This window comes from Microtus oregoni, unplaced genomic scaffold, assembly GCF_018167655.1.
Source record: "Microtus oregoni isolate MIOR12 unplaced genomic scaffold, Mior012 000041F_ref0000270, whole genome shotgun sequence".
In the NCBI taxonomy this organism is placed as follows: domain Eukaryota; kingdom Metazoa; phylum Chordata; class Mammalia; order Rodentia; family Cricetidae; genus Microtus; species Microtus oregoni.
The window spans coordinates 20,864,075-20,875,843 of record NW_024543208.1 but is presented as its reverse complement, the minus strand read 5'-3'; the positions used below and the strand labels follow the sequence as shown (position 1 = coordinate 20,875,843).

The 11,769-nt window shown below is 42.0% G+C and overlaps 1 protein-coding gene and 1 pseudogene across 1 annotated transcript; one reads left to right on the top strand and one right to left on the bottom strand.

Annotated features, from left to right (window-relative positions):
- Positions 1–226: 226 nt before the first annotated feature.
- Positions 227–1,165, bottom strand: Zfp42 (ZFP42 zinc finger protein). The gene is made up of 2 exons (XM_041632270.1): positions 721–1,165; positions 227–657 (listed from the first exon to the last, which is right to left on the bottom strand). Exons 1-2 carry the CDS (start codon positions 1,163–1,165, stop codon positions 227–229), a joined length of 876 nt encoding a protein of 291 aa, XP_041488204.1.
- Positions 1,166–2,987: 1,822 nt separating this feature from the next.
- On the top strand, positions 2,988–3,559 carry LOC121433808 (annotated as a pseudogene).
- The last annotated feature ends 8,210 nt before the right edge of the window (positions 3,560–11,769 follow it).

Genomic DNA, 11,769 nt, shown 5'->3' with positions numbered 1-11,769 from the left:
ATATATTATTAAAGAGTATGCTTCTGAAGTAACTCCAACATTGACATTTCTGTTGGAACTACACCATGAAATAAACGTCCTTAAAATGGTATAATGAAACATAAAGAATAAAAGTTTGCTTTCCAGAGTTGCGAAACTCCCAACAAACATTCCACAGTGGAGGTCTCCCCACTGACTGATTCTTCCATTAAGACACCCAGCCTGAGGACAATCTCTGTCTTGGTCTTCAGCATTTTTTCCCTGCCTTTGCATGGGTGAGGATGTGAGTTTTCAGATTATTTGACTGAATAAAGCCCTTGGAGCAGCCATCAAAGGGGCACACGAAGCGCTTATCGCCAGTGTGGATGCGGATGTGGGTGCGCAGGTTGAAGTCCAGCGAGAAGCGCTTCCCACACCCTTCGAAGGTGCACTGAAATGGTTTCTCTCCATTATGCACCAGAAAGTGTCGCTTTAGTTTCGAGCTCTCGGCAAAAGCTTTCCCACACTCTGCACACACGTGCTGACGGGGACCGTGAACAAGCATGTGCTTCCTCAGGGCAGTTTTGTCCCTCAGCTTCTTCGTGCACCCTGTGTGAGGACACTTCAGCATCGATAAAATGCCACCGGACTCACCACCTTTTGGCTTCTCTTCAGTCGATCCCACAAGCTGCTGAGGATCTGATAAATCAACTTTCGGTATTTTTTCAACAGGAAGCTTCCAGCTAGTCATGGACTTGGAACACCCGAGTTCTGAGTCCGCTTCAACCATCTGTTGAGGCTGTTCTTGCTTGGCCTCCCTTTTCTCCTGTTTTGTTCCCTTAGTCACATATTCCAAAGAACTTTCAAGAAGGGAACTCGCTTCAAGAACCTGGCGAGAAAGGTCTTGTTCGGCTTTCTCTAGGTTTTCGAAAGCTTTAAAAAGTAAATCCTCTTCTAAAATAGGTTCAGAAAACTCACCTCTGATGATACACTCTATGTAACCATCAGGGAAGTCATCTTCCTCAGTGTCGGGGTTGGTCTCACCGTACATATCTTCATCGTGGATGGTGTATGTTATGTGGAGAGGTTCCATGTTTGTCTTCTGGACTTGGTCCACCTCCTCTTGTTTAGTGTTCGCTCTGAGGGCTCGACTGTCCAGGCCGTTCTGGCCACTTGTCTTTGCCATTTTCTTCACTTCCTTGTTCATGTTGTCTTGGCTGCTTCCTTCGTGAAAGATGAATGTTAATCACTTCCAGAGAGTGCTGATCCAGAAGAGTCACCCCCAGGAAACACCTGCCTTAGATAATAACCTAAAGTTAAAACATATTCCAGTACTATAGCAACTGTGAGGAAATGACGTCAGTAAGTGGTGTACAGACAGTGGGATGATGGCTCAGCAGGAAGTTGCTGGCCACTCAGAGTTTGATCCTGGGACCCAGGTAGTAGGATAGAACCAACTCCCACAAACTGTTCTCTGACTTCCACAAGTGAGCCACATATTTGAGTGAACACATGTGTGTGTGCAAACACAGACTCTCTAAATAAAATTACATATACCTTGGGAGGCAGAGGCAGGCAGATCTCTGTGAGTTTGAGACCAGCCTGGTCTACAAGACCTAGTTCCAGGACAGGCTCCAAAGCCACAGAGAAACCCTGTCTCGAAAAACCAAAAAAAAAAAAAAATGGTTTACCACATGATCATCTCATTAGATGTTGAACAAGACTTTGACAAACTCCAACAGTCCTTCGTGATAAAGGTTGTGAAGATTAGGGATACAAGGGACATACCTAAACATAAAAAGGGCAATTTACAGCAGCCCAAATACTAGCCAACATCAAACTAAATGAAGAGAAACTCTAAGCAATTCCACTAAAATCAGAAATAGGACAAGGTTGCTCACTCTCCATCTCATCAATATAATACTTGAATTTTTAGCTAGAGCAAGACAACTGAAGGAGATCAAGGGAATACAAATTGGAAAGGAATAAGTCAGAGCATTATTATTTGCAGATGATAAGTATACATACGCAACCCCAAAAATTCTACCAGGGAACTCCTACAGCTGATAAACACCTTCAGCAAAGTAGCTGGATACTTTAGCAACAACTACAAATCTGTAGCCCTCCTACATACAAACAACAAACAGAAAGAAACCAGGGAAACAACACCCTTCATAATAGCCTCATACAATATAAAGTATCTTGGGATAACCTTAAGTAAGCAAGTGAAACACTTGTATGACAAATACTTTAAGTCTTTGAAGAAAGAAACGGAAGAAGGTATCAGAAGATGGAAAAATCACCCATGCTCATGGATTAGTAAGTACAATTAACATAGTAAAAATGATCATCCTACCAAAGGCAAACTACAGATTCAATGCAATTCCCAATAAAATCCCAACACAATTCTTCACAGAAATTAAAAGTATAACACTCAATTTCATATGGAAAAAGGAAACCCAGGATAGGTAAAACAATATTGAACAATAAAAAAGAACTTCCGGAGGTATCACCATGCCTGATTTCAAGCTCTACAGACCTATAGTAATAAAAACCATATGGTATTGGCATAGAAAGACAGGTGAATTGACAGAATGGAATAAATACAAATAGATCCATGTATTACCATGGGCAAGACTCACGTCCAAGTGGATCAAAGATCACTGAACCTGGTAGGACAAAGTGGGGAGTAGCACTGAATGCATTCACACAGGAGACAACTTCTAAACAGAACATCAATAGCACAGGCATTAAGATCGACAATCAATAAATGGGACCTCAGGAAACTGAAAATTTTCTGTAAGGCAAAAAAGGACACAGTCAATAGGACAAAATGAAAGCCTACAGAATGAGAAAAGATTTTCACTAATTCCACATCCTATAGAAGGCTAACATCCAAAATATTTTAAAGAACTCAAGAAACTAGACAGCAGTAAAACAAACAAATTAAAAAATGTGGTACAGCTACTAAGGAACCCGAGGAAGAGGGCATGGGTGTTCATGGCGACTGAATGAAGTCTGGTGACAGGATGGCTGGGCACAGATTGGTGTTGGTGTTAGGAGATCTGCACATTCCATACCAGTGCAACAGCCTGCCGGCTAAATTAAAAACTCCTGGTGCCAGGAAAAATCCAGAACATTCGCTACACTAGGAACCTTTGCACCAAGGAGAGCTATGGCTATCTCAAGACTCTGGCTGGCTCCATCCATATTGTAAGAGAAGGCTTCAATGAGAATCTGAATTCCCCAGAACAGAAGGCTGTGACTGTGGGGCAGTTCAAGATCAGTTTGATCTATGGACTCCAGTTATTCCATGGGGAGACATGGCTAGCTTGGCCCTGCTGCAGAGGCAGTTGGATATGGACATTCTTATCTAAGGACACACAAATTTGAAGCATTTGAGTACGAAAATAAATTCTACAGAACCCAGGTTCTGCCACTGGGGCACATAATTCCTTGAAAACAAATATTTTGTCATTGTCCTGATGGATGGATATCCAGGCTTCTACAGTGGTCACTTACGTCTAATCAGCTTATTGGAGATGACGTGAAAGTAGAACAAACTGAATACAAAAAAATCTTAAAGCTAGGCTTGTCTTGATTATTTGTTTTTTCCATTTCCTTGTTCAAATGAATTAAACACTTAAGAGACACACAGTTGTGTCACTTTTATATTTTGCACTAAAAGGTATCCTCTGTTTAATACCAGTTGCTCTAAACTTCTTGTAAACTATAAAAATATTCTTAGCTTGCAGTATATGGTTTCTATTAAAAGTCCACCATACATACAGTACAGGGTGATTAAGAAAAATTTATCCTTGTAAATACCTTCCTAGTTGCTATTTGGACTTCATTACAAAACTAGTGAATGAAGAGAAAGAATCCAGAATTTCTGTATGTTTTCTCTTCTCTACTAATAAATGTTTATCTTCCATTAAAAAAATGTGGTACAGATCTAAACAGAGGAATTCAAAATAGAAGAATCTCAAATTGGCTGAGAAACACATTAAAACATTAAAGAAATGTTGAATATCTTAAGCCATCAGAGAAACACAAATCCAAACAAAGATTCCATCTTACTGAATGGCTAAAGTCAGCTGGGAGGTGGTGGCACATGCTTTAATCCCAGCACTCAGGAGGTATAGACAGGCAGATTTCTTCGAGTCTGAGGCCATTTTGGTCTACAGAGTGACTTCCAGGACAGACTCCTAAGCTACAGAGAAACCCTGTCTTGAAAAACAAAACCAAACAAACAAACAAAAAAAAAAGAATAGCTAAGATCAGTAACACAAGGGACAGCTCAAGCTGTTGAGGATGTGGAGCAAAGGATCACTCCTCAATGCTGGTAGGAGTGCAAACTGGTACAACCACCAGGGATATCAATATGTTTTTTTCAGAAAACTGAGAATGGATCTACCTTGAGACCCAGCTATACAACTCTTGGACATATACCCAAAAGATGCTCTATCCTATCTACCACAAAGACACTTGCTCAAATATGTTCATAGCAGCTTTACTCCTAACAGTCAGAAACTGGAAATGGAAACAACCTAGATATCCCTCGACCTAAGAATAAATAAAGAGAACTCAATGGGGTACTACTCAGCTGTAAAAAAATGATATTGCCTTTCATACTAAGACGGGAGAGCAAAGAGGCAAGGGGGGGTGGCGATCTGTGCGTTCAAGGCCAGTCTAGTATACAAAATAAGTTCTATGACAGCCTGAGCTGTTACACAGAAACCCTGTCTTAAAAAATAAAACAAACAGCCGGGCAGTGGTGGCACACGCCTTTAATCCCAGCACTTGGGAGGCAGAGGCAGGCGGATCTCTGTGAGTTCAAGACCAGCCTGGTCTACAAGAGCTAGTTTCAGGACAGGCTCTAAAACCACAGAGAAACCCTGTCTCGAAAAAAACCAAAAAATAAAAAAATAAAAAAAATAAAACAAACAAACAAACAAAAAACCCCAACCAACTTTGGAGACAGAGGATTTCTGTGAACATTCAAGGCCAGCTGGTCTAGAAAGACTAGATCCAGGAGAGCCAGGGCTGTTACATAGAGAAACCTTGTTTCGAAAAAGACAAAACAAAAAACCCAACCAACCAAAAAAAGACACCATGAGCTTTTCAGGCAAATGGATAGAAATAGAACAATCATCCTGAGTGAGGTAGCCCAGACCCAGAAAGACAAAAACAGTATTAATTGTAAAGTCAATGCTAATCATGCTACAACCCACAGATGCAGAGAGGGTAAGTAAGGAAGACTCAAGTGGGGAGTGGATGCAATGATCTCCTGGGTGGGAAGAGGAACTAGAACAGATTTTGTTGGTGGAGTGGCGGGTGGGTGGGGATGGGAACAGGAGGGATCAGATGAAGGGAAAAAGGAGAGAGTACTGGAATTAGGGGGCATTTGAGGTTGATGCAGAAATCCAGTAATGGGGGAATATGGAGCCTGAACTGGCCAAGGCTTCCAATGGTGGGGAAGGACACCAACTTAGTCACAAAACCTTTGACCAGTTCTGCCTGCAGGATATGCTAGGGAAACAGTGGCTCAGAACTTGTAGGAGTGGCCAATCACCATGCTTGACGGTGCCTGGATGACACAAGAATGGGAAGTTGGGTAGCCCAGAGGCTATAGGGCAGAAACAAAAATGACTGGCAAAAAGCTGAACTGGGGGCGGAAGGATTGTAGGAGCCAGAGAGGTCAAGGACACAAAGAGAACGTGGCCCACAGAATCAACTAAACAGAGTTCATAAGGTTCGGAGACTCAATTGGCAATCATGGAGCTTGTATGAGTCTGCATGGTAAGTCCTCTACATTTATGCTATGGTTGTTAGCATGCTGTATTTGTGGGACTCATAACAGTGAGGATAGGGAGGCAGAGGCAGGCGGATCTCGTGAGTTCGAGACCAACCTAATCTACAAGAGCTAGTTCCAGGACAGGCCCTAAAGCTACAGAGAAACCTTGTCTCAAAAAAAAAAATCAGTAAAAATGACATTTGCCAGGCGGTGATGGCTCCCGCCTTTAGTCCCAGCACTTGGAAGGCAGAGGCAGGCGGATCTCTTGTGAGTTCGAGACTAACCTAATCTACAAGAGCTAGTTCCAGGACAGGCACTAAAGCTACAGAGAAACCTTGGCTCGAAAAAACCAAAACAACAGCAACAACAACAAAACAGTAGGGGTAGGGGTGTCTCTGATTCTTTTGTCTGCTTTTGGGACCTGTTTCCTCCTACTGGGTACACTTGTCCAGCCTTGATATAAGGGGTTTGAATCTTGTTATGCCATGTTTGGCTGATATTCCTGAGAGCCCCGCTCTTTTCTGAAGGGAAAGGGAGGAGCAGGAAGGTGGAGGTGTGGGTAGGCAGTGAGATTGGGAGGAGTGGAGGGAGAAACCGAGAAACCGGGGTAGGGATACACTGCATGAGAAAAGAATAAATAAAAAGGGGAAAAAAAGGTTTACAACTCACTTTACAAAAAAGCTTAACTAACTTACACTAACACCTTAGACTAAAAGAAAATAAATTGTAACCCTCAACACACCTGCCTGACTGGAACTCTCCAGTGGGCTACATGACCTCACTGCTAGCACTGACTGCACACTCGGTACGGTGCCACCCCTATTCTAGACTAAGCATTGCGCAGGACACATCAGTAAATAAACATACCAAAAATATGCCTTAATAGCACAGAATGTTCATAAGCATATAAAATAACAAATGTGGACCAGGGACATGGCTCAGCTGGTAGAACGCTCAGCTAGAGTGCACAAGGCCCTCGGTACAATCCCCAGCAGAGCATAAAAGGACTGTGAGAGTAACACTTGTAACCCTAGCACTGTGGGAGGTAGAGGCAAGGTATCAAAAGTTCAAAGTTATCCTCAGGTATAGAGTTAAAGACCCTACCAGGACTACATGAAACCCTACCTCAAAAAAACAAATTAATTAAAAATAAATAATAAAGTAAGCAACGCATGCCAAATGCTATTAAGTTGCAAACTCTGGTATGAAACACTAATAAAGGCATTTGCAGAAAGTTTAAGTTTGCAATCCTACTGTTTGGTTGCAGTTGATGAAAAGACTTAGAGGCAACGAAGTGAGACAGTCCTGCTTTCTTTCCTACACAGGAGTGGCAGGAGCGGTGAACCGGAAACGCAATGAGGCTTGCAAGGGCATAGTCCACAGTACACAGTGAATGCTGGGCATACATGTGAGTTAGTGCTAGTTTTTTTCTTGTTTCTCATTCTACCCTGGATCCTACTGCTTTAAGTGGGGAAGGAACAGTAGCTATTATTATTATTGTTTTGTACAGAGTCAGCTATAGGCTTGAACAGGTCCCATGTGTCTGTTTAAACTATTCAGCCTTCTTGAAGTGAGAAGCAGAGAATAAAAGGAATGAGGATGTTGTCACAATAAAATAAGAAGGGGCAAAATTTCAATCCTGGACTGGAGTTTGTTGGCCTATTTTCTAGAAGATTCTCTGGGATCCAAAAAGTAAAACACAGCCGGGTGGTGGTGGCGCACGCCTTTAATCCCAGGAGGCAGAGGCAGGCGGATCTCTGTGAGTTCTAGGCCAGCCTGGTCTACAAGAGCTAGTGTAAGGACAGGCTCTAAAGCTACAGAGAAACCCTGTCTCGAAAAACTAAAAAAACAAAAACAAAAAACAAAAAAAAAAACAAAAAACACATGGGGCTGGAGAGATGGCTCAGTGGTTAAGAGCATTGCCTGCTCTTCCAGAGGTCCTGAGTTCAATTCCCGGCAACCACATGGTGGCTCACAACCATCTGTAATGAGGTCTGGTGCCCTCTTCTGGCCTGCAGACATATACACAGACAGAATATTGTATGCATAATAAATAAATAAATATAAAAAAACCACAAAATTGATGGAATCCCAGTGAATTTAAGGCTATTTTTCCATTATTTTTAAAAAACAAACCAAAGGACCAAGAACAAAGCCAAATTGAAAAAGCAAGACTATTTAAAGTTGCAGCATAGAAGCACAGACACACTGTTGTTTTTCTACCGGCCTTTTGCTTAATGTTCAAATCATGTGCCCAACAAAAGGTATCTTTATTGTTCTGATGTCTTGCTGTAGGAACAGAAAGTAAATGCTCTTTAAACCAGGGCAAATGCCAAAGCTGCGGGATGATTATTAACAGCTTAAAACTACTTCGAAATGGTCATGTTAATAAAAACATCATCTCAATGGAGATGATGAACAAAAAAAGATGAATAGAGCAAACAAAAACAAAGCACATTTCAACTGCGAGGGCCAAGAGCACCCCCCACCCGCCCGCACACTGCACACCGCACACACCACATGCCTATTCTTTATGTCATTTAAACTAATGACATAATTGAGAAAGGCCATATTCAAGAATATTTAACGAGCAAAATCATGTCATGATCATATCTCGGCCGGTATACAAAAGCTGTTCCCTTAATCAGCTCAAATAAAATAACTGCAGCTTGGTTTGATTATCTTTTCTCCAAGCTCCTCTCTTGCCACTTCTACTTCTCCTAGTTCTCCTTTGCTTAAAGAGTTTACCAATAGGGAGTTTAGTCAGAAAATGCTTTTTAATTCTTGCATGGTTAAACTCATCAGGGGTCAGGCCAATAAATCACATGGTAAGGTCAACGGCGCCCAAGAATATATTTAAAAATATGAAATAACATGTACAGGGACAAAAGGCTAACAAAACCTTCCCAAGCACGTGCTGGTGAGGTCTAGAAGTATTCCTAGACAGCCAAGTAGGAGCCAAGGCTAACATACTCACACTGACCCTGTTGAGGTTATCCTCCAAACACTCAGAATCAGTCATTCTCAAATATGAATTTTGGTAATAAAACCTCATGCCCACAATCCTCGGCTATAAGAGTCTAAAAAGCTACAGGAGTCTAAACAAACAAACAAAAATAACCTCGATAATAGAGCTTGCCAGGAAGAAGGCTCTATAGAAATCACCTCCTGCCAGTGACACACATGGGACCCGACTTTCACTTGCACTGGACTGTTATATAAAGCACACGAGCATGCACGCGTGTGCTCTCACACACAAACACACACACTAAATACAAAACATAAAATTAAAAGGAGACAAACTTCAAAAATAAAAACTGAAAATGTTGTTTTGTAGCTTATAGATGTCCTGGGGCAGTTTTTCCTATTGAATATCAGAGCTCTGACAACAAGCACATTCCCAGGACTTGCACACAAACAAGAACTGGACTCGGTCTCCACAACCTGTCTAGTGTAGGGCTGCATGGCAGACACCAGAACCCATTGTCACACATGTTCCGAGAGGAACGGGCTGGCTGGTATTTCTCTAAGGCTGGCCAAAAGGGGCAAAGCCAAAGCCAGAAGGCAGACAGCCACCTTTCCCACATAACATTTTTTTTTTCTAAGACAGGGTTTTTTTTTGTTTTTCCAGGTTAGCCTAAAACTTGCTATGTAGCCAAAGACGACCACGAACTCACAAACTCCCACTCTTTTAGGGTGCTGGGATCACAGGTTGTTTTAATTATCCTAATTTTAATTAGTCAACCATAATAAACTCTCCCTAGAATAAGGCACCCCACTAGTGCACTGCATCTTCTCTCTCACTAATACACCAAGGAATGTTTTCTGGCATTGTTAGTGTGTAGGAATACACCCACCTACATTTCAGATCTCTGATTAAACACTGCTTCCTCGGAGATTCCCTTAGGCGCACTCAGATCCCAAGCTAAATGTTCCCTAGCTTCTTATGGTACACATAAGAACATGGTTCTTGGTATTGTCTGGAAAATACGTTCATCTTCCCTGCTGGCTGGACTGTACATTCACACGACCAAGAGCAAAAGTCTGTCTTCTTTGCCAAGTACCGGAGCTTAGTCCATTTTCCTATGAAAACAAGTTTATGAATAGTCCTGGTGAGGCCTGATACAGAAATCTTGAAAAAAAATTAATTCAGTAAGCATTTACTCACAACTTTAGACATTTAAAATGAAAATTTTTCAAGAGCTGCTTGCAAATGCTATTTAGATAGACTATTTCCTAACAGATCAAAGCCAAAGAAATATTTTATGAATATATCACCATCTAAATATAGATAATTTACTTTTCTTCATTAGGATATTTGTCAGATATTTTGAGCATTACGCTATCCCCCCACCCAAAACGCAATCTTGAGAGAATGGCAAATTAAGTTAAGGTGGTGATTTTTTTTTTTCGATTCAAGATTTCTCTGTAGCTTTGGAGAATGTCCTGGAACTAGCTCTTGTAGACCAGGCTGGCCTCAAACTCAGAGTTCGCCTGCCTCCGCCTCCCGAGTGCTGGGATTAAAGGTGTGCACCACCACAGTCCAGCTAAGGGCTGTGATTTTTAAAGCTGTTACTATGTTATTGAGACTGGCTTGAACTCACCATCTCCTGCCCCTACTTTCCAAGTTCTGGAATTACAGATACGTGCCACCAAGCGTGGCCCAATAGCTTCTAATTAGTTACAGTAATCATACATTGTTCTAGCAACTCAATATAAAGAATGAAAAAGACCCAAAGTCCACAGTTAACACGGAGACACGCTTTCATAATGTGGGGAACACAGATACCAAACAGTAAACAAAATAGTTCCCGGTAGATAAAAATACTCAGGGAAATATTCGTATGAGAGAAGGCATACGGAAGGGAATCCACCTTTGTAAGGACCATCTAGGAAAGCTTCCAAAATGCCAGTCCCCTGGGAGAGAGGGGAGATTCAATTTCCCAAAACGCCCGCTTTAGCAAGCCATGTGCACTCACTTTAAAAGGAATTTGATGTGCAACGTCAGGAAATACAGTAATTTCAGATAAAGGTAAGTACAGAGGGAAGCCATGTTGACTACAGGGGGAAGCCATATTTACCACAGATGCCGTAATTCTTTGTTCTCCCCCCGTTTAGTTTTTTAAGACAAGGTTTCTTTGTGTAGCCTTCACTGCCCTGGAACTCGCTCCGTAATCCAAGCTGGCCTCCAACTCACAGAGATCCTCCGGCCTCTGCCTCCTGAGTGCTGGGAATAAAAGCATGCTCCACCATGACTGGGATAAAGCTTGTACTTCCTATAAAACAGGGACCGGAAAGAGGCAGGCAGAGTCTATGCGCAAAGGATGCTGGGAATTGTACGGAAAGTCATTTGCGTTGCATTTCTGCAGCGAAGGAAACCACTACAGCCTTGCAAAGGAGCTGCAGGCTCTAGTTTAAGTTAAAGGATTATTGTGGATCTACTATTGAGAGACAAGAGTGAAATGAGAACTCCTCCGGTAATTTGAGAACCAAGACCTGAAATGCACAGAGGGCGGGAAACCAGGAAAACATTCTTTCCAGTTTGCTGTTGGATTGGAAAACGGGGTGAGGAATTTGAAAAAAAAACGAGCAAGGAAAACAATAAAAACAAGCTGTCTTATTTTGTTCTCCTGGAATAATCTAGCGGAATTTACAGAGGTAAACGGAGAGAGAAATGTAGGTGTCCTGTTGTCACAATATACGTTTTTGTTTGTTTTTCGAGACAAGTTTCTCTGTAGCTTTGGAACCTGTTCTAGAACTGGCTCTCGTAGACCAGGCTGGCCTTGAACTCAGAGTTCCTCCTGCCTCTGCCTCCCGAGTGCTGCTAAAATTAAAGGCATGTGCCACCACCGCCCGGCTAAATATTTTAATATAAAATAGTTTTACGGGGCTGGAGAGATGGCTCTTGCCTGCTCTTCCAAAGGTCCTGAGTTCAATTCCCAGCAACCACATGTATTCACAACCATCTGTAATGAGATTTAGTGCCCTCTTCTGGCCTGCAGGGATACATGCAG